This window comes from Rhopalosiphum padi, chromosome 2 (genome assembly GCF_020882245.1).
Source record: "Rhopalosiphum padi isolate XX-2018 chromosome 2, ASM2088224v1, whole genome shotgun sequence".
In the NCBI taxonomy this organism is placed as follows: Eukaryota; Metazoa; Arthropoda; class Insecta; order Hemiptera; family Aphididae; genus Rhopalosiphum; species Rhopalosiphum padi.
The window spans coordinates 3,837,999-3,863,107 of NC_083598.1; the positions used below are offsets into that span (position 1 = coordinate 3,837,999).

At 30.1% G+C, this 25,109-nt stretch overlaps 1 protein-coding gene across 1 annotated transcript in view; it reads right to left on the reverse strand.

Moving 5' to 3' along the window:
• Positions 1 to 13,886: 13,886 nt before the first annotated feature.
• Positions 13,887 to 25,109, reverse strand: part of LOC132921356 (noggin-like) — a 37,935-nt gene continuing 26,712 nt past the window's right edge. The window contains exons 2-3 of the mRNA XM_060984344.1: positions 18,931 to 19,208; positions 13,887 to 15,737 (exon numbers count right to left, since the gene is read on the reverse strand). Of these exons, the coding sequence (XP_060840327.1) occupies positions 15,245 to 15,737; positions 18,931 to 19,208 (771 nt within the window). The 3' untranslated portion in view covers positions 13,887 to 15,244. The remainder of the gene's footprint in view (positions 15,738 to 18,930; positions 19,209 to 25,109) is intronic.

Below are 25,109 nucleotides of genomic sequence, written 5' to 3' on the forward strand. Positions count from 1 at the left end.
TCAATAACTTTTGATATAAATATATATATATATATATAAACCTCGAGATCAGTAATATGTCGTATGGCCTGCCAGAAGACATATTAATGATTTTATGTTTTTTTTTTTCCCAAAAGAGATATAATAAAGGTTATTTTTATATAAAAGAGGTAAACATTATTTATGTAGAATTTAACAGCGATTTTTGAATTTAGTGCTAGCAAATTATATTCAAGAATATTGAAATTAATAATATTATAGTGATGTTTATTAAAAGTTAAAATGTAAGAAAAAAAGTTTTTAAAATCGGAGTCGAATATCTAACCCGCAATTTGTATTAAATTCAGTGACTTTCATGAGATGTGAAAGTTTTTCCTGCCAGTCGAGTTTTATTTTGTGAGGAGAGACTGGAATTTTCAAACACTAAAATGCCTTAAACTCTACACTGACAAGTCCTTACTTAACATCGACATTAAATTTCTTAAAAAATACAACGCTAATCGAAATATTCTGCTTGATAGGTACTTTTTCCGTGTAATCGATTTCAATTGAATTTTATTCATAAAATAATTAAGTGAACAATGTCAGTGTATTGAAAATTTTGATTACCGATCAGATCAACATGACTGTGCTTCCCAAGTGTTTGACTGTTTCGAAATTATTAAATATTAAATAAATAAATTGATAATAAATCATAATTCAATATTGATTGTTGATAAAGAGACAAATTACCGAAAATGATAAAATATGTAATGATTTTTATTATTTTTCTTTTAGCGAAAAAGATATTAGACCATAATGCAATAATTGTTGAAAAATAAGTTAAACTATAGCGTTACTAACGGATATAAAAATTACTTATATAATATATATAGGTATTATATAGAAATTCAAATATATCCTTAAAAAATATAAACTGTTACAATGTCACGACATCTCAGCTCAGAATCGTTTTTGTGAACATTGATTTATCGTTGAGTTCAAATTTAATAAATCCATATAGTATTGACTCATTTAATTATGTAGTAATTGGTACACATCACGGCACAATATAATAATATAACATCGGCATGTTGATGATTAATCCAAACGTCTTATCAATTACTGTCAGTTTGATTTATTTTATTTTCATTTTATAATACCTACTTAGTAGTCATAAGCATGATCATTTTTTTAAATCATTATCGAAATTAAAATTAAATATTTTAAAATCTTCAAAAAAACCGTTTGTAAACGGTAGAAGTGTGTATAAACGCTTGACATGACGCCGTGTTAAAGAAGGCCGTTTCGCATTCCGTCAGATGTCTCTGTGTATACCTACTAGTCGGCGATCTGAAAATCCGCGTTGCTCGTTAATGTATAATATTACAATTCATTTCCGTGGACATATTACAATCGCAACGAATATTCATTTTAAGAACTTTTAGCAATTATCGATCATACCTTAAACATCATCATATCTTAAACAAATCGCGATGTAATCATTGCTATTATATTGTAATATTAATTTTTTGAACGAACACACGTTGTTATTTAATCTATTGCAGCACATACATAATTTATTGACGCAATAACATCAACACACGAGTTCTTCGAATACGACTACGCGTTGTCCTACGTTCCGTGATTAGTTTCGTCCGCGTTGTGTCTCCGGGACCTTGCGGCGAGCAGCGACCTATTGCCTATAGTGCTTGCCTATATGACAAAGTTATATTATGCGGAGGATATAGCTACCACGCAGTTTGACGAGTTGTGTCCCAATAATAAAAGAGTGGTAACTGATTTGTATCTTAACAAAAACAACAGAGAGGTTCCTACATGAGTTGGTAACTGAAGAAAAGTCGATTTTTAAAAATAGTTTCATTTAAATTTTTGCCTTATACATACTTTTTATTTTACTTTTTATTCGTATTAATTATAAAATAAAATTAAACAACATCTATGCTTGTGTGGTATCTATGTATATAATGTAATGGATACGTTTTTCGATTTTTTGAATTTGACGTATTATTTGAAAAAAAGCTAAGCTAAGCCGCTAAGGTTACAATTCCGTGTTTACAGCAGGCCATCTCATCATCTCTCGAGACAGGTCCGTATTACGGTACACCAAAAAGATTTGTTGTACGGCACGTAATTGTCAACGGGTGTAGTTTCAAGTGTACAGTTTGTCGGTGACTGTTAATGGTTTCGGTGTTACCACCTAAATCGTAATTCGTCGTCGACATCTCTCGTCAGCAGAAACTCCTGCAACGATAAGATTTTTTTCGGAGGTAGCTTCATCTACTAGTTGGCTGTGTAGTTGGTCTACAGTTCTACACTGTATACAATAGCTGCTGAAGATGGATGCAGCTATAGTACAACATGATTCTGCAGGCGTCGAAAGTAGGAAGTATTTATCACGAAGTTGGAACACGATCATCGACATCTGCAGGTACATTTCACACGGTACATATAGTACTGTTTTGTAAATCATGGTAATCTTGGTATAACTTGGAGTTTATTTGATCTTAACTTGAACTTTGACGTTCGTATTGAAACATCCCGTTGTAAGGAGTTGAAATCACTCGGACTTTTAAAAATAATTAACAGCAAATTAGAATTATTAACTACTCAAATAATATAGTACTCTTCAAATGTAAATTCCAGTTTTCTATTTTAATTTGGAACCCGCATACAGATAACACTGGAAATCAGGTTAACAGGGTCAGAACCTATATCATACCTTCTAAAAATGTAATACTACGTCATTTTTCCTATAACGATTGATCGTTGTCGAATAGCTCCGATATAGTTTTTATCGGCACGAGTATAGCCGGTTTCTGTGACATATATCCTCGATTTGGGGACATTTAACTAGATCTTCGAGCTATGGTGTGTGGAAATTCAGGAATTTAAGGGTTATTGAGTAGTGAGACCGAGACGACATAGATTGGTTTTTAAACATTTAACAAAATGTCGATGTACAATAACTAGCAATTTAATTGAAATAAATCGCCTTAAAAAGGTTAGTTTTTTAGTATTTGAAATTTAAAATATATGCATACAAATATTTGAGCATAATTTTATGATAGTATAAAAATTGGATTTAAAAAAAAAAATATTATAATATTGCAATTTAATTACCTGGTAATTGACACACGCATTTAAGAGTGATATTATATAATATATTACACCACCACCAAACAATGTTAGATTTGTTATTAGACAAAACAAAACAAAATGATAAAAATTGTAAACGATGTAATATGTAAACATTGTAAACATTATGTAAGCCTTGACTACCATACTATGATCGGAATGTTCTCCGATATAGTGATATTTCAATTTATCTTCAAGACAATTTTCGAAAGGAATAATTATTCATTCACCAGTTAAATATTGGGTCTACAGACTACAAAAGTTAAACGTTTATGCGTAAAAGATGATCATTATGAAATCATAATGTATTTTATACGGGTGAAAACAGTTTCGCGGGGATGAGTGCAGCTGTTATGGATGAAATCTATAAACATTTGTGATTTAAAACAAGTGAGTGTCGAATTTCCTCTAATAATTTTACATAATATATTATACAGTATGTATGTATATGTATATGAACAAAATAAAAAATTAAAAAAATTGTTTACCTTTATAAAAAAAAATATAACAAGGATATATTATTATGTTAAATTCTCAGTTTCTATATGTAATTTAAAACAAAACATGATTTAAAAAATATATAATAATAATTAATTATACATAGAAATCTTAATCTATTTAAAATTTACTGGATTTCCGTAAAATCCTTTTAGTTTGAATTTAAAAAAAATACCTGTAACATAATATTCTTATTAAATACCTACTCAAATTTTTAATTTTTGTTTTTATTGAAGAATATGAATACATTTTAAGTTTACTTCCAATGCTAATACTATTCAAATTGTTCACATTAACTCATAAACTATTTAATTTTAAATAACATTGGTAACCACGAAACGTATCGACCAAACCACCAGTATGTCAGATAGATTAACTAAGAAAATAGCAACAAGCATAAAATATAAGGTGTAAAAACCTTTTACATTTTTAATTTAAGTCTTAACATTTCATAGCCCTTACAATGATATTTTTGTCGATTGATATAACATTATACGGAATCGCTAATCACGTAGGAAAATCCGATTGGGCTGGTCCTTTACCATTCGTCCAGTAAACTGGATAACCATAAACCGTACAACATGTTACGAGTTCCACGATGGTCGGATAAAAATCTGTTTTGTTAATGATTAAAACGATATTACTGCACTTGTTCGCGGGAATTTATTATTTCATGTGCGTTTCGTAACACTCAAGTCGTATATTATAAAGTAAATATGGTACACAGCCAGGTAGGTATGGATTATAATAATAAACAATAATAATATTATTAAGCCACGAGTCGAACGGTGCCGGACGGACGTCGGCGAAGGCCTCCGCCTTTACACGATTTTGAATTAATGACATTTGATTGACCTATTATATCGTAGTATACGTTTATTATAATGCATAATAACAGCAGGTATATAATATTTGCTGCCACGATAACCACCGCCGTAAATAACGAATTATTATTATTATTATCATTATTATTACCGTGGCGAAACGCATTTTTTCTTTTTTCGTGATGCCGTCAAATTATAAATCGCCTATTGTACCTACACTTAATATTAAAACATATTATATATAGGCAATAATAAAATCACGTACAAAGACGGAAGAATGCGGTTATATGAGTTTGTAGTTTACACACAGTTCCGAAGTCTGGAGCGCGAAACACCGCTGCGATATTTTCGAACCGAACCATGTTTAGTAATTATAATATGTTTCCACTGTTTAAATGGTCCAGCCCGTCGCCGAAATAAACGACAATAATAATAGGTAGGTATATATTACATTATAGCGGACATTACGCGGCGACCTTACCGACGATCTGAGACTCTGAAACGTGAGAAGTATTTCGAGGGCTATAAAAAGCAATTTTAATTTTTTTATCTGAAGATCCATCACTGATGAAGACGAACCTTGAATGATGATCCTTTACGCGTATTGTTTATTGGTCGCATTTAACGCAACACTCGCTGCGCACATACGACTTAACGATCCGAAGGTCGGAATAATATTATAATAATTGTTTTTAGTTTTTTTTTTTATTATTATTATTTATTCATACATATTATTATATAGTCTAAGTATAAACCTAAGAATTTTTAAGATCAAATTTATTCCCCGTAAATAATTCCTATTTAATACTACTATATTATAATATATATGTTATATAATGATATACTCTATGCTTACTTACAAAATCAATTTTCTGCAGCGGGTCGGGTTAGGTCTGTTCAAAATAATTATTGTTCTATATAAATTCCTATTGTGTTTTCCATATTTTTAAGTCCATTTGATTTATTGATTTATTTATTTTATCATTACGTTTCTTTTAAACAAATTATTGGTACATAGGAAAACAGCTAAAACATTGAAAATTCACGTTTATGACGTCGACATCGATTTTAATTTTTTCCAAGAATATTATCGTTCTTGACCGTCCCGTTATCAGATACTACAGCAAGTGTAATACGTTTTTTTTCAACGTGCGTGGAAATTGGGCAACCGTATTTTTACTACTTGTATAAGTTGATGACCGGCTGCAGACAATGGCTCTTACATATATACAGGTACCATAGTCGACATTCTTTGCATTCTCAGCCGCAGATATTGGTAAAATGCAATATTATAATAATTGTCGTTTATGTTGATAATAATATATTCACTGCACCGATATGTGTACCTGACGCGGAAAACAAAGACCCCGAAAATATTATTATGTAAATTATAATAAAGCCAACTAGCCTTTGACATCGCGAGCACCTGGAATCGACTCCTCGTGGTATTTTAAAAAAATTATGTCGAAAACAGAACGGAAAATTATATAATTCGCATGCGATAAGAAGCGGAAAGAGATCGGCACAAATATGAACAATAATACAATACGTTGATGATTGGACGTTTCATTAGTGAGCACATTATTCGGTTGTATCAGTTGTTAGTTAATATAATACAAATTTGGGTACGATTACTTTGGAAAAGTTGACTGTAATAAACAATAGGTATTATCACAAGTGTGCATAACATTATAAGGAGATTCACCAAACATGTTCACACTTTTTTTTTTTGAATAATGCAGTTATTCAAAATCTGATTTTTGGAATTTTCAAATATGCTTAAATACCAAATGTTCTTGAGAAATATTGTGAGAATAATCTCGAAACGTTTTTTTTTTTATTACATAATAAGTTTTAGGTATTTGGAAATATAAACTACTGTTTTTTTTTAAAATAAATACCACCATTTTTTATGTTGAAAATTACTTAGGTGATAAATTTACTGAAAAGTTGACCTATTAAAATCAAAATTTAAATGAGTAATTTTTTAGTTATTTAACTTCGTGTAAGATAGGTATGTGATAATGAGTTTTGAAGATAACTAATATAAGATTTATGGTAATTTACAAGTTTAAGTAATAATAAATAGTAGATCCAAAATGGCATATTTTATATTTTTCTAAAACCATTTTAAAGGTTAGTATTCATAGACCATAGCATAAAAAACAAATATTTAATTATTAAGAAACTACTCTTTCAAATTTTGGTTTAGATACTTTAACATCTTCAAAAAAATTTAGCAAAAAAGGTTAGGTTATCAAGGCGGTTCTCATGTATTTTTTAGAACAGAAATTTGTTTTACTTTTTAGTTTTTACCACATGACACTGCTATTAATAGTCATACAAAAAATCCCAATTATTTGAAAACGTGGTGTTTAAATATATTTTCACGTTTCAAATTAAATTTTGAATAAATTCATCATTAAAGGAGAACACTGTGAGAACGTCCTTGATGAATCATCCTGTATATTTAAAACGTTTGTGAATGTTATTATTCCCGTATTCGCGATTCTGTTGAAAGTGCAATTATCATTATATTATAATTTATAATAATATAAAATATGTACTTTCATGATCAAACGAGTTCAAGTGCGGAAAAATCACGTGGCCAATGTTTTTAGAACGATTTCGATATTATTCGTTATATTGACGAGGCGGCGGTGGCGCCAACTACGTTTCATCGTGGCGTCCGTCCGTCCGCTGGTCCGTCGCGTCGGCCGACTGCCCTGTCTATGTTTTTGCCAAAAACTACTTTACTCCGCAGCCGAAAAATTTCACGACGTTTTATTATTATTTATTATAATTATTATGTTTTTGCCGAGTTTAACTGTTTTCTATTTCTAGCGACGACCGCGGCGAACGGATTATCACTTTATTATTTTTAAAAGTATACAAAATATTATGTTATCGCCTCATTGATCGCAATCCCAAATCAGTAGCTTTTTAAGCTGAAATAAATAGAATAATTTCACTTCAAGCGTCATTAATTTTTAATCTTATTGAATATTATTTAATTTTGCCCGAGCAAAATTTGTGGGAGAAAAATGATCTTTAAATGTGTTTTTGGGATCTATAAGTGAATATCCGTAATTTGATTATATTAAAATTATGGGCCTATGTGGTAACATCGCACGACCGCTGGTTAGGTTTTGCTACGGCTGAATATCATTAAAAATATTTAAACGTTTTTTACCGGAATGTTGTCAATATTTCATTTATATTTTCCGACGCCACCATCATATTTACACGAGTGACGTTTTGATTTTATAGTGTATTATATAGATCGCACAGTTTCATATTTTTTTTCTCGATTTTTTCGAATATAATATTATATTATGTATATTTTATATATAAATTTTAGTGTATTATACGAAAAGACACGTTTTTATTATCGATCGGTCTAAACATTTTTTTTATCGAGCCACCATCAATGAATCATTGCAGCGGATGTGCTCATAATATTATAATATTCGCGTCGGATTTATATGTTTCAATTAGAGTTTATTTATATATTCTTTTTATCTCCCTTTTTATTTCACCTAACCATCAGCTCATTACTATATTATATCGTTATTGTGACCGTGTAGGTTGTCAGAGATTTTTTTCTATCACCTGAAATCCACAAACCCCACACCATATAAGCGGCAGCAGGAACTTCTTCCGGTCGGTTCTCCGTAAATACATAACCTCAAACCATATCGAAACGTTTTATTTTCTTTGTAGGTACATAATATTGTAATATAATGTATTATCGTCAACCACAAAGAACACAACTAATCCCAAAAAATACAGTTTAAATTGATATTATTGTTATAATTGTTATTATTTATTTATTCGTTCAATACTGAATAATACAATGAATATACAGTTTAAGACTATCATAGTAATATAAAAAAATTGCTATTAAATTATTTTCATAATCATAAATTAAGTATTTTAACGGTCAATATACGAATATTTTAAACCTTAAAATAATTGCTGATGTATAATACGTGTAGTATTATGATTGACGACGGTTAAATTAATATTATTAATATTATAATATAATAGGTATGTGTCGGAAATTGTTTTGTTTTGTTTTTGTTTAAATCCTTCCGAACGATAGTAATATTCACTTGACAGCTTGTACAGATTAAAAACGATTTATAAGACGTTGTCGCTATTGAGCCCAAAAGGTATTAACCAATAACCACGATATAGGTGCATGAATCATTATATTACGATGTGTTTTTGCTACCATTATTTTATTTTTATTTTTTACTTAATTTCGGTATAATAATATACATATTATGTGAGTGCGCGAACCCATACCTATTAATATAATATTATTTATCACTCGCACGTATAATATATTTTTATCGTCTAGTTTTTACGCCACACAGGTGCTGCGTATATTTTGATTTTTATGATTGTCATGATACATATAAGTACACGTAAATAATTGACGTGATCTAAATTTATCGTGGCCGAAGGGTAACCCAAAACGTACTGCAGAGCTCAGTGGTCATCCTTGACAGCGCTTTTGCCGGCCATACCTTATGTACATATTATTATTATCATCATCATGTATAAAATACGTTATATATAATACTATTTCAAGAAAATTTGTAAAGTATTGTCGTAAGCACATAAAAAACTACATTATATTATTATAATATTACTATATATATATAAGTGTATAATATGTCGTTATAATATTCGCGCAGCCGCAATACTGCTGCAGTAGAGGTTATTTGGAAGAACAAAAAAAAATGTGGTTTAAGAATTCTATACGTACAACACGTGTTATATATTAAAAGTATAATATATTGTTTATTCGTCCCGAACTGCCAATCGGTCATAATAATATTATGTCGAACACAAAGGTTTGTACGACGAAAACAAAAAAAAAAAACAAAAAAAAATACGAGGCCGATTTCAGATATTATAATATTATTATGTATTATTATTATTATACATTATTACTTACAGTGTTTAATTATTGTGTGCGCATAAGCTATTATATTGTTTTTTAAACGTCCATTCGTTGTTTTCCAGATGTTTACATTTTTATTGTTTTTTACGACAATATTAAATGATTTTATTACCGACAATAATCATAATAAGCCGCGCACAGTATACGAATAATCATATAATATACTTATAGCTTGATCGTAAACATTTCGAATTAATTAAATATCGTATAGTATAATAATATACAGTATACACCATGCATAATATAGGAAAACCAGTATTTTTACTAAAAACAAAATATCTGGTCTCTGATCCGTGCGACATTTTGATCTATACCCTACTACCTTATAATCGTCGTCGATCGTTTGTTCTAATGAACAGTAAAACTCGAGTATTGTTGGAATAATACCAAAAGTGTTGTTGAATTTGCGGGTTTTTTAGGTGGTTGGAATGAAAAAAAAAATCATGATACATTTAATACATGACCAATATTTTTTTTTATTTAAAAATTCTGAAAATATTCATAGTCACGAAAATCCGTTTCCTGGTAGGTGCCTATGGAATAAGCACGTTTAGTGTAAAAACAGTAAGGACTAAGCACAATAATTCAAAATTTAAATTTGGTATCACTCATTTTTCATTTCAATTAGATTTTGTTTGTTACATTTTTTTTTTAATTCTGCAGTTTTTTAAACTACAAAAATTAAATTTGTTTGTTTTCCGAAGAATATTCTATAGTGTTTATTGGGTTAATTCAAAAAATCAGTTTTGAGCCAAAATTGACAACGTCTTAGAATAATTATTGTCTATTTTTATGAACATCGATATCTTCGTATAATATATAGTCCAACTGTCTTTTGAAAGTATACACGAATACGGCGAAGACAAAAATCTAACAAACGGACGAAAAAAATAAACAATCTCATATAAGTGTTATACCTACCTACCGCTCTATTGCTGTGTGCTACGACTGAACTAAGATGCAGTAGGTACCTGCAGGTGTATACTTATACGGTTTCTCTTTCGTAGAGAACATAATAATACAACGCGTGTGTTATGAGATTGACGCCGACCGGCGATGTTATCTACCGAATTTTTTTTTCGACTTTTTCGAAAAAAAAACCACCACGCTCTCGAGGAATACATTATAATATTATGTATAAATTATATTAATTAAAATAATCTAGAATCCCCCGGGTCGGCCCACGCTTTTTTCACCTATTACAATAAATAACTATTAAAACATCCGCGTCCGGGTTAAACGTGAGGGCGTCAGAACAGTGTGGGTGTCGCGTGTGTAGTGGTTTTTTTTTCTTCATATTTTTCTCCTCTCTTCGCGCCGTATATATGTTGGTGCCTATATGTGTATAATATATTATTATACACGCACACAAAACGCATGCAGTATGTATATATATAATAATATACTGATTTTACCTCGACGACGACGACGACGACGATAATATAATTATCTTTTAGCGGGTCCTCGTCTGCGAGGCGAAAATTTGGATTTGACGAAGACAGGGGTAAAAATTACGAGCCCACAAATAGTCTGACCGTATTTAGTTTATTTCCAGATTTACAGAAATGTGTACTTAGAGCGATTATTGTACCGTTAATACCGCAATATCATATAGTAAAACGAGGAATAATCAAATGCAATTGACAAATCCGCTTGACGATTGTAGGCAGATGACGAATATTGTTAATTAAATAAATAAACAATTCCAACTAAAAAACTGCTTATGGTATTTCTTAAGATATAATACAGCCAGATAATAGACTTATCACGATAAATTAATAACTCTGTATATTGAACGGTTTAAATAGAAATGCCATGTAATCACAATAATATAATATATGTACTAAGTGTAATATTAGTATATAAACAGTCGATGTATAACACACAATAATCAACACCTAATAAGTATCGTAATAATTTAATAAGCCATAATATTTAGAGCTCTCAAATGCAATTGTAAATCATTAACACAATAATAATTATTATTATTTTGCTGGAGTGTTAATATGGGAGTATAAACAATTTACGAAACAGTGCGTTGGGGTGAATCGATATAAAATCAGATATGATTACCGTTTGATCGAATTGTTTCAAACAGGTCAGGCAAACTTCCACGGAGTGTCATGTATCAACTGAGCGACAATATTTTCCTTCCCGTGTATAAGTTGTGTTTAAGTATGTTCAGACTTCTTATAACTGTCCGTGTCGGAATATTTTACTTCGATTTAAAAGTTGTCAATAACGACACAGCGCTTTCCATTAGGTACAATCAATTTTTTTAATACATTATTATTAAATTAAAATTAAAACAAAACGCAGTAGGTATGCTTATGACACGAGAATCAGAATTAATTATCGTTTCACAGAAGCTGTGGTATAGGTATCAAAAACGTAAAAGCACAAAACTATAATACAGTTTCAAACGATTACAAGTGAATAAAGCGCATACTACCCGATTTTGCTATAATGACCATCATAAATACTGCAAAAAAAAGACACAAAACCAAACCAGATAAAAAAAACAACATTTAGGTGGGAAAATCATGAATTTAACCGAAAAGAAGAAACCACTATAAATCGACTCAGAATTGGGCACTCCAGATTAACACATGGATACCTCATGTCAAAAGAAGAACCTCCAACATGTGAAGGATGTGGAACCCTCCTCACCATCAAACACATACTAACGGAATGCCAACTCTATCAACAGGAACGAATGAACTCCAATATTACAGAAACACTTGATTCACTACTCGGTCCGGATCCCGCCCAAAACAGGAAAATACTTAATTTTTTAAAATCAATTAATTTAATAGACCAAATATAATATAATGTAAACATAAATATGAAACAAAAAAAAAAAAAAAAAACTGTAACTAATGGCCTATGATGCCGGGTTTTTTAAAAATAGATCAATAAAAAAAAAAAAAAAAAAAAATACTGCAAAATCGGGAGTATAGTTTTTACTATAAAAAAAAAAACGGTCTATTTTGTTCGCTCAAACGCGTGATGTGTACGAAACTCACCCGAACGGCTTATCCCCAATTTCGTGTAAAAGGCTATAGGGATTCGTCCAAATGACCAGTGCTCATCGACACGTGTCCAGTATTTTTATCTGAAAATTTGAGAGCATACCCATAACATTTTGGTATAACCACGACAACGGACGAACGTGACGTGGAAATAATCGTTCTAAATAATATATTATTATAATATTATGCTTTATATAGAGACTTCTAAAAATCGAAACGTACAAAAGACCACGACGAGGAACGCGCTCGTTCGAACGTAATAGTTTAAAAAAAAAATTGTTTACGACTGTCAGCACACGCGCAACACATACTTTATACGCAGCTCTGCAATCGAACCGCTGACCGAGAGCATATTTTCTACGGCGGCTTACGACGACGAGTGGAAAAAAAACCGACGAAACAGAAACAATAGTAATAGTTTTTTGATTTTTTTTTTTCACACACAAACAATGTGTCGTCTCTCGAACAATTGAAACAAAAATAAAAGACTGGCATTTTAGACGACTCGATCCGCCGCCCACCGATTCATTACTATTATTATAAATCCGTGCTGCGGTTGTAATTAATACGTCGCGTCACATACGTAGTACACGATAATAATATACAATTTTTTTTAATAAGTTACTGTTTGATCTCAATATTATACTCGACGATGGTAATAACGAACAAGATTGGTAAAAGTTCGTGCATTGCCGAAAACTAATCTCGCCAAGTCGTAACATTAATACATAAACAAATCTTGTTTGATACGTGTAGGTACAAAATGCATGATTAAAATATATAATTATAAAATTTTAATTTTGATTATTTTGTGCAGATTTCAGACTTGATTCTTTTGTTTAAAATTTTATTATTATTATTATTTTTTTTTTTTGGTATAATTATTATGGAATTTGCGTAACTGTAGTAAAATTGAATTAAAATTCAATAAAAGTGAATGAGCGTATTATAATCGAGGCGTACATATTATTGTGTTGCAGACAATTTTTTACATCGTTCGACTGATAAATAATGATAAATGACAATAATATTGTAATATATTAATATTTAAATTTAAAATCGTATTTAACATCACAACCATCAAAAATATACACTTATATCTTGAAATATAATTTAATACACTAATGGGTTTCCATATTATTCAATGCTGCAGAAACCGTTTTATAGATTTGTACTCATGACGTTTTGTTGCTAGAATTCATAAAAAAGTTAAGTACATTTCTTATGACAAAAATCATGAATTTTTATCCAACTCTTAGTGCATTATTAATTAATATAAATAATAAGATGAACGATGCGTCTTGTTTTTGTATTGTCATTTATGTATAACTTTGTTATTTACATCGTGAAAAATAATTTACAAAATCATATTAAAATTATATATAAATATATAGGTAATATATAGTTTAAATTTTACTCGGGCGTAAAAAGGTCTGTATAAAATAAATAATATATATATAATGAATTAATTATAATTTAACTATATATTAAATAATTATGTACAACAAAAAAAAAGAAGACATTACACGAGTGCAAAAAAAAAAGAATCAAGAAGCTTTTACAAAATACATGTATAAATATAAATATAAAATTAAAATAATTCAAAGCAAAACGAAAGAATATAATATAATGCGTTATATTCGATTTGGTAAAAAAATTATCAAATGTGCGCTAACGTTTATTGTAGGTGGACTTAAAAAAAATAAATCTTCGAACTTACTCAGATTTCGTATTATTTTTTCCGACAATATCTACGCGCGATGGTATAAATAAGTAAAACGATATGATATGTAAACCTCAAAGAATGTCGATAATAATAATAATAATAATAATGATACGTGGGAGAGAGAGTGAAGGAGTTACACAATATAGTAATATACTAAAATATATATAGTATAATATACGGACAGCTGACGAGTGATATTTTATTAAAAACAATTTGTCGAAAAATCATGTCTGTCACGACGCGATGTATAATAATGCGATGGACGCATCAGTAAAATATAAATTAATTCTAGATTGACGTTTAATACGTTTCCGTGAATAGGATTGTATATATTATGATATACAGTAGAAACCATCATAACTTATAATGATCGTAGTGGGGTGTGGTGGATGAGAGTGTCGGTAAAAAGCCTTTAACGGCCGTGGTTTTATCCGACCACAATAGCCTACCAATAACCAACGTGATATTGTTGTCTCTGATTTGTAATAAATTGTAACCCGGCGATTTAGCGCCAACCGATCGGTCGATTATGCTCTGCAGTTATAGGATATTATAATTTATTGAAATGATCGTTTAGTGCAATATTTCTGGTTTATATTATTATAATAATAGTATTTAATGACCATCCAAATTATTTACACGACGCCACGCAGTGTCGGGAAGACGATCATAACAATGATTATGTATATATATATATATAATATGCGATCTCCTTTTTCGAACATTAAAATATAATGATAATGTGTCATATTATATTATGATACGTCGAGACTGACGTTATGGACGACGGTGTACATAAATGAGTAGTAAATTATTTTAAATACATGTAATTCTTAACAACTAATTGGTCGTTAAAAAAAAACCGTGTTTCGTACATTATTATATTAAGACTAGTAGTGTGCGACAAGTCGTCCGACTCGTAAAAAAAAATAATAATAATAATAATAATAAAGGCTTGGAGAAAAATAATAATGATATAAGGTATACCACTCGTATACAATGAAATAATAATAATAATAATAATATGATATAGTTTCGTTTCGCTCTCGCAGGCGGGTGCCGCCCAGCTCCGTCACTCGGAGACGTCGGTCGCGCAACCGCAACCACACTCGGTCACCACCGGGTACTCCACCTTGATCCACTGACACACCTTTATCGGGTTGACCATCGACCCCGTAGCCTTTCCGCCCGGCAAGCTGTTGTACTGCTGTAGTACGGCCGAAGGACCACTAGGGCCCCGGCAGTGCCACCGCAATAGCGTCTTGTACTGGTTTCCGGTGGCTCGGCAGTACATGCCGGATGGTACCGAGCACGACGTCTCACCCTTGGGACAGTGGCCTTCGAGCAGCCACCGGGGCCAGAATCTCTGGCCCAGGTCCTTCCACTGCCTGTGCATCGGACACGCTGTCCGGCCCCAGAGGTACTGCTGGATCTTCCGGCGCAACTGACCGGATATCCGGGTCCGGAGCCGCCGGCCGTCTGCCAGCGAGAAATATTTGGTGTCCAGATCCCGGATCTCCGCCGGCATCTTGCCCGTAGGTACCAATCGGCCTCGTCGATTCCTCCTGTGCAACACACGGATGATAACAACAATGTTAGTATTATTATTTCATTAGTTACTACAATAATAATAGCAAGTGCATCCAATGGTAACTATAGGTATTCAAGTCAGGGGGTGGAGCCATCAGAGTCCTGAATGTTATTAGTGGATGTTTTTTTTTTACAGCCATAAGACAAGTAGCAATGTTCTTAATTTATATGAACAGCTCGCGGCTGCTACTGCCAACCGGGAAAATTACATATTTACTTATTAAAAAAAAAAAAATTATTGTAATATTGCGCTATAATATTAACTTACATTATTATACCTAATAACAACAATGTGTAACAATATGTAACAACAATATTGTTATGTACGTATATGGAAAATAATTTAATTAATTAAAAATCGATTTATTACTAAAACTATGATCTAGCTATCCCGGTTTATACTATACCTAATCCTACTGTTTAAATAATTTGCATCACGAAAATAATACAGCGAATATGATATAAAGAACGCTATTTCTTACTATTAATTGAATAAAAATCTTTTGCTGATGTTTTTGAGAAAATATTTAAAAAAAAAAAAATCACTGGTCAAGGTGTCAAAAGTCGCGGAGTCAGTCACACCTCATAAAATACAATAAAGGTATACTAATGTCATGATATAATATGATTATTGCGAAAATACAGGAAAAATTTATAAATTATAGTAAGTATACAGTATATTTTAATATTATTATTATATTTTGTAGTACTGCTGCAATAAAATCATATTTTTATCATGTATGCATAAATGTCAATAAATTACTGTTATTACATAATACCAGCGTTATCTGCGTATTTCATAAGACTACACTCCTAATAGTTTTTATGAATTAATACTATTTTATTTGGTACAAACCACAATATACAAACTAAAGTACAGACTTTTATGAATTATAATAAGTATTTAGTATATAATTATGTTAACTATTTATATTTACGTAAACTTAACATTGTATTGTATATACGTCTTGTATTAGTCGTTAAACGTTTTAAATTAGTAGCTACACAATAAAATATAATAAACGTGAATTTAAACGTTTGAATAGTAATTGTTTTGCTAATTTAAAGATTGTAAGTATATACCTAGCTCGTGAAATTAACATAACGTGTTCTATATAATGTATACCTACCGTTCGAATCGTAAATAAATCGTGATTTTTTTTTTTGTATTTAGTTTAGTTTACACCACTTGGTAACAATATAAGTGATGTATCTGCGTAAGCTATATATTAAGTTACGAGTTGGTTGGTTTAAAAATACATGACGTGTTATTAGTACAAAACTATAATATTATATATATATATTTGTGTGTATTGAGGGGAGCCAGGATAATATTATACGGGACGAAAAAAAAAATGTCAAATCTATTATTTGATATAAATTGGTATACCCTGCAGTCCTGCCTGTATAACCTATCATTTATAATTCTGTATAATTGTGTTGTTTACAATCTACGGTTAACGAATACAGAGCGATCCACATTTTAACCTAAGACATTCATTATTTTAGAAAACATTAAATGTTTTTGAAAAATACTCCTTTTACGAATATAAATTGTTATAAAATAAAATCTTTAGAAAATAAAATAAACATATTTATTTACTATTTTTTTTATCGTTATAAATATTTAAGTTTTTTCCTCTTCTCGGTGAAAACTACATTTTTAATTTCATATTTTGAGACCAGAATATTTTTCAGATTATTTGAATTTTAAAATACATTTTTGGACAAATAATTAATTATATATAAGTATATTTAAAGTTTAAAAGTGCGTAATAGTAGTGTGCTGATATTTACAGGGTACTCCTATACTACTCCACTAACCGCCGAAATAAACTTATAATAACCCACAAACTACTATTGTTTAAAATTCGATTTTTATGCATCAAAATACTCCAAAAATAATACTACTTTGAAATAAAAAAATTAAAACTGCATGTTTTTATTATAAAATTTAAAAATGTTTATGATGAAAATTAATAAAAATAAACTTATTAATGGTAATATTATGTAATAAAAAAAATTTAAAAAAATTTAAAATAATGAATGTCTTACATTAAAATGATTTTATTAAATACATATATATATATATATATAATATTTATGTTATATACATAAATATATTGATCTATTACCTAATTACTGTAGTATATTACATTTAAAATGTGTTTTATGTATTATAGATGAATCATCGTTAAACATAATACATATATTGTTCGGCACCACTCTTCATCTGTAGAATCGTAGTTTCTTTCGTAATACGTCAAAAGGCTTTCAATAGTCTATGTGTTTGCTTCTTCAGTATTTGGTTTAAGTTTGTAAATATCTAATATAAGGTATGTGAATATAGAATAATATACTCAACACTTTTCTAAAACATCCTGACAATCATTAATAGGACTTTAAAAAAAAAAAAAAAACTAACATTTTTATTAATAAATATACATGACTATCACATCAGTTGATATTAGGTAGAAAAATATGTTTTAAACATAATAACACACATGTGGGGTAGTTGGAAATTTATGAAAATTACTATGGATTAATATACATAATAAAAAATAATAAAAAAAATCAAACCAAAACGAACTTGTGTTGGACCTAAGTGCTATTCGTCTATTAAACAGAGGCATGATGATTGCACACTGTACATTCACAATATATTATTTTAAATGGTTCGATAATATGGTACCATATTAGATACGTATCTCTACCAGTTTATTAAAAAATAAATTCAGTTCAACAAAGTTCATTTATTATTTTTTAGTTTATGAGAATAATAACACTATTCATATTAAAATATTCGTCATTGACACGAAAAAAACCTTCCGTGTGATAAAAACCGATTTTCCAGGACACACAAAAACCGTTTAAGTATGATGTTATTAATTTCTAATCGCATAGAAAATATTTTATAAATTATTTATCATTTTATAGTAAGTAAAACATTGGAGGTTGTTTTTTATTATTTTTCATTAATTCTACGACTTGATAGTGCATAGTAGATAATATTATCAAATTATAGCTTATTTTTTTTCCTGAATCTAGCAACACCAAAACAAAACCTCGAAATCGTAAATAATTTAGCATAAGTGAGTTTTTTTCGTGTCGACGACGGATGACGATTGAAAGTTAAAACCCGAAATTAAATCCAATAACCATGCTCACCTGAAGGGTATGTCGGGAACGGGTATCAGCTGTTCGGGGGCGGTCACGCTCATGTAGTTGGGGTCGAACTTGGCGGCCAGCTTGGCCAACAGTGCCGTGACGTTTAGGTCGGAGGGCCTGGGGTCTAGCGCCGGGTTGGGCATCTCGACGAGATCAACAACACCCGGATCGTTGGATGGCACCGGTCGCAGGTCCAGCCGGACGGCCGTGCACATGACGGTGCGGCAGATCGAGCAACACGCCAGCGCGACCATCACGGACCACCATTTGACAGCCATCTGAAAAATATAAGACCGTGAGTATGACATCGCGCAAACGAACGTGATCGTGTTGTTATTAGATAATATTATATTTTTGTACGTCGTGCTCTCCGACGAGAGGCGCCAAATTATAGTCAGTTGAAACGTATATAGGCATCATGCTGCGATGATTAAAAGACGACGAATTCATCACCCACCCACCAACTAGTCCGTAAAATTGGTCTGCCGTTGTACTACCGATTCCTAAATACGTATACGCCTAATCGCTCGGACGATGTACTGATTAACCGGTACACAGGTAAAATTTAAAAAAAAAATGTTCTACAAAACTTCTTTTCTATTAATTGTATTGCCACTCAAAAAAAAAAAAAAAATATATTTTTGCAATACGCTTATTTGATCTGAAATATTAAAATTATTTGTATACAGCACTTTTGACACGAAACTTCATCGCTGTAACCGATTATGTGATTATAAAAAATTAAGTTTATTCTTTACGCTCGTTTACAAGAACCTTAATGTATACAAATTTGATTATTCACGCCGTTTATAAGTAAATACCACGGAGTGCGACTCTACAGGTGACGGTCGGACGTTATACTACAGGATTTTCACCTAAAAACAACGTAAAATTATTTTATAGTTTATACATGCCGATAAGATTGAACCCTGATCAACACGAAATACTATGTTTATAGATAAGTAGATAACTCACTATCCAAATCATATTAACATTTACCATTTTTTCTTTTAAATACGCTAATGCTAACCTATGATATTAGGGTAATAATTGAAATGTGTGGGTGATACAAAACAATTATTCATTCTTAGCACGTATATAGATTGTATGTTATCGTTGTACCATTAGGATTCACTGAAATATAAAACGATCTACTTTGCCGTATTAATACAGGTTTAAAAAAAAAATATTATAGTTTGCTACTATAATAGTTAAACATTAAATATAGTGATATTCATAGAATTTAAAAATAAAATCTTGACTTGGTTAATTAATATACATAGTGTTTTTAAGAGTATATTTACTCAAATTATGATTTTAAGAACTTTTAAATATATACTTAAAACTTAAAAGGAGTCATATTTTTAAATACTTTGATTTTTTTATATTCTATTAAAGAAGTGCCTTGAGCCAATAAATATAAATTTTTCAAGTGAACATTTCATTATTAAATTATTAATAAAATTACTTTTTTGAAAATATTGATGCACCTACATTAAAATGTATTTAAGCGAGTAACTTTTGAAATATTTAACTTTGTGTACTAACGATACTACATTATGATATAAAAAATATAGCAATTAATATTCAATCTATTTTTATATTTCATTATTTTTAAAAAATTTACAAGCACTATCTTACTATACATTTTAATAATTCAGAAATTATTTTTTGGTATTTTGATTTAGATAGATCAATATTAAAAAACCATATACTTAACAATTATTCTGTTAGATAGGTTGGTTCGCGTTCGATAAAAAATCCAAGTATATGAAAATAAAGTATACTTACAAATCCCCAAAAACAAAAATTGAATCAATTGACTACCGAAGGAAATAATAATGGTAAACATACTTAGATGATCACTCTGTAAATTGATATTTAATAGTATGCGAATGCATACCCTCGTAATTATTGAGTAGGTCATTGTAATAGATGTACCTATTGCATTTAAAAAAACAATGATGAATCATTCATATCTAAAAAAAGATTCAAAGCTGTTTTTTGTAATTGTGTGTACACATCATAACTATTAATGTTAATACCACCGTCATAGCATCAATAAAGAACTAAAATAAATTATTCGTCTTAAATTTTGAAAAAATAAATAAAAAGACATGTTATTTTTCACTAGTTTTTCCTTAAACGCTGTCAAAAATGTTCAAAACCGAACTGTAACCTCTCAAAAGTATATATATATAAAAAGAAAAAAGATAGGTGAGTATCGAATTAAATTCTGTACCTTGCGGGAATATGGTACCGATTGAATCAAGTTGTATGGATGAAAGCATTTAATGTTTTTATACATAAAAATAAAAATCGAATAAACAAGCATCATTATAAAACTAATTAACTCCTTCGTGCCATACTTCTCAGTATCTAAGAATGTCAAATACTATAATAATATAACCTGTTCATTAGAAATATTATTTTAAATTTATTTTTTAGATTTAAATAAGATATCAATATAATATTTTATTTTTAGAAAATACCTATGTTTGGTGCAAAATACGAAAATAAGAAAAAAGTTATCAAATTGTATTAATTTACGTGATAAAAAAATATTGAAGCAATCTATAGGCATATTATGTAAAAACATTACAGCTGATAACACAAAAAGTTGAATCTTTCTATAGGCCACGAGCGATACATATGAATGTATAATATGATATCAATATTATATACAATAAAAAAAAAATATAAGCACCGATATCGGTTTTATAATTTGTAGTCAATTTGTTCTAAAAATATCATAGATAAGGTTTTCGGAACAACAACGGAAATTTATGGAAGTTTACACGAACTGTTGGTGGATAAAAATACGAATCAACATGTTTAGAAGCGATGAAAAAAAAAAATGATATCTCTTTACTTATAATTTATATATATACCTACCTATATTACCTAACTAAAAAATATACTAATAATTATACTGCTTATAAATGGCTATAATTTGAATCGAGGTTCCAGAAGGAGAAAAAAATAAATTATCTACCGATAGGCGTTAACACAAATTGTGTTTAAATTACTGAGTTTAAATATAATTATATTTAAATAGCAGAAAAGATAAAAAAAAAAATCAAAGCTGCTAAAATAATTGGTCACATGCCTATTGGTTGGCTTAAAAATTAAAAACTCATTTTTATCTACTGTTTTAGTTTAAAACCGAAATTGTTCAATTGCTTAGAAATATCAATCTTATGCTCCGGTTGCGCATATTATGTATTATTAGTACCATTACCATTACTTTTACTGTACACCATTTAAACGACTACTAATTTTATGTCAATTTCGTGTTTTTGAAAATAAATATAATGTATAGTTTATTATATGAATTTATAACATTAAAATATAAATATATGAAAAAAAATTACTAGTATAATAACGCCAGTAAGTACTATTTTTAACACAGTAGATTCTTAATAATATTTATTGTAATTATAACTTTACCTACCTAATTATCATTATAATAATTATTGTACATTAAACAATTATTATACTTGTCATGTATTGTATTATGTTTATATTAATTATAAACATAATATACTACAATATATTATATTATTTATTATTATTATATATTATAATTTAATCATTGAATTACTATTATACTTATGGTCGTTTACATTGATAAATAAATAATTATAATTATTAAAATTAATTGTTAAAATTTATTTAATTTTATATTATATATAATATTATGTATGTATAACACTATTATTAATTTATAAGGACTTTTATCCTTAGTATGTATAATAATATAATATATTTTTATCAACTCGGCAACCACTCGTTCGAATTCCGATTTAGATACATTCACATAATGCGAATCACATGTTTAAAGAGTCTGCTTACAATTTACTGTGAAAAAGATTGGTTATCTTTGGAAAAAAAAGGAAGTTTGTATTTCCGCAAGACACTCATTAAACGTTATAAAAAAGTATTAAATAATAATTTCTTCCTACATAGGTAACCGAAATCAATGTAAATTTTATACATACTATCTTTATATACCGTCAAGAAAATATAAGCATAAATATTAACTTCCTACATCTGACAAAAAATTATGATTCTTATCTTTATAAAAATCTCCAAGAAATGTCTTTGTTATTATATACATAAAAATTGAATATTAAAGTAGAACATTTTATCTGTAGTTAAATTAAAATTTTCTCTTATTCAAAATAGTGTTTAAATTTTATTTCCAGTTTACATACATTTAATTGTATTATAACCTAAGCTATTTATTCATATACTACGAATTGTTTATATTACATTTTGTAAATACCAACGCAATCTTGCTCCTTGAGGCATTATCGATAAATAAATAATTTAATATTATCCTTAAATAGGATACATGGAAATTCCAAAACTCTCCATTTGAATAAAGGGGAAATGATGGGGATGAGCACGCCTGTAGTGAATGTGTAATTCAGTGTATGTATATAATATATTATATAGATCTACGGTCAGACTCCTATTGAATGCAACACCACATCACCGCTCGTCGGTTCGCAACACGCGATAATTTTACGTCGTCTCGCGGACACGTTTCGTACATTATATTATTTACGTAACAACTCATATAATATTTAAACACACACACACACATACAGATATATACAATATTCTTAGGTATATATATATATATATATGTATATATGGTAGGTATTTATCCGAAACGGACGAACGAACGGGCGCCCGCTCGTACTGGGTCATATAATATTATGTGGAGTTTTGCCGCCGTCGAGCTAGTCTTTTTATTATTATTATTATTATTATTATTCTCTAAATCGCCGGTAATTTATTTCGAGTCACGTCGAAAAATAAAATTAAAACGGAAAAAAAAATAGTAGAAAAAACTCGAAGAAGAAGAAGAAGAAACCGGCCGACTGGATTCTTTGCCGGCACATTAACACCTCGGCTCGACGATCCGTTAACGATAATTCGTTCCGTCGGCCCGAGTCCCCGCGCCGCCGGAGCCCGCGTGACCCGTCCGGTTTGTATTTTTATTTTTTATTTTTTCCGTTTCGGATTCAACGCGTCAATCAACCGAAATCGTGTCCGAAAATCTCGGAGCCGACAAAAGGACTGCACGGCGTCCGTACATAACACACTGTTTGGCCTCGGCCCCACGTCGACGACGGCGACTACGACGACGACCACCATCACGCAGCCTCCACCGCGGCAATCTCCGTCCGTCCGCCGCCACCGCCGTAATAATACGATATTATATTATTATTATTATTATTACACGTACGCGACAGCGACAACCACTACCGCGGTATAGTGTTGCGCCGGTAAACCCCGTTCTAGTCGCCTTCGGAGGCGTCATTTTCCGCCTTCTTCTCCTCCTCCTCGTGTTGCTGCTAACCACCGGCCGCGCGGTGGTTTTTTGTTTTTGACTATATTATATTATGTCCGACGTTGTCTCGCGGCGGAAACACGACACCCCGACGTAAAATACTCGAAAATCGGACGTTCTGTGATTTTTGATAAAAACGATATTATTATTGCAGTCTCCAACTTTGATCTCCGCTCGTCCCGACGCGATCAAATCTACGATATCGTAGTATATTTGACGATGTAATATTTTAAACTCGACAACGATTTTTTATTTGTTTTTTTTTTTTTTGGAAACTAGTGTTTTTTTTTAGATACTAAGCGGAGTGAATTGCATCTAACGATACTTTATTGAATAGAAAAATATTTCTGGTAGTTAATTGTTTCTAGTTGGTACTTTTCGCAAGTGAAAATTGAAAATTCACACTATTTTTTAAAATAATCAGGAAAAAAAAATTTAAAACATGCTAGGCAATGTTTTTGCTATGCATCAGGTATCGAATATACCACTTAATTATAAGGAGGTACTGTAATAGATTGGTTAAAATTGAATTCAACAACAAACCATTTTATCCGACAAAAGACGATTCTGTAATATTTTTATTATAATATTAACATTTTAAAAAGTATTTATATTTTTCTCTCTCGATTATTTTAAAACGTATTCAGAATTTTAAATGTTGTCATCCTAAAAATACCAACTAGATCATTCAATTTCCTACTAGAAATCTAATTCAAAGTTCAAGATAAGAGTATTTGTTACGATATAAAATTTGACTCCAGACACAATAATAAATAACTCACACATCGTCGTAAAATCAATACATTATTCACTC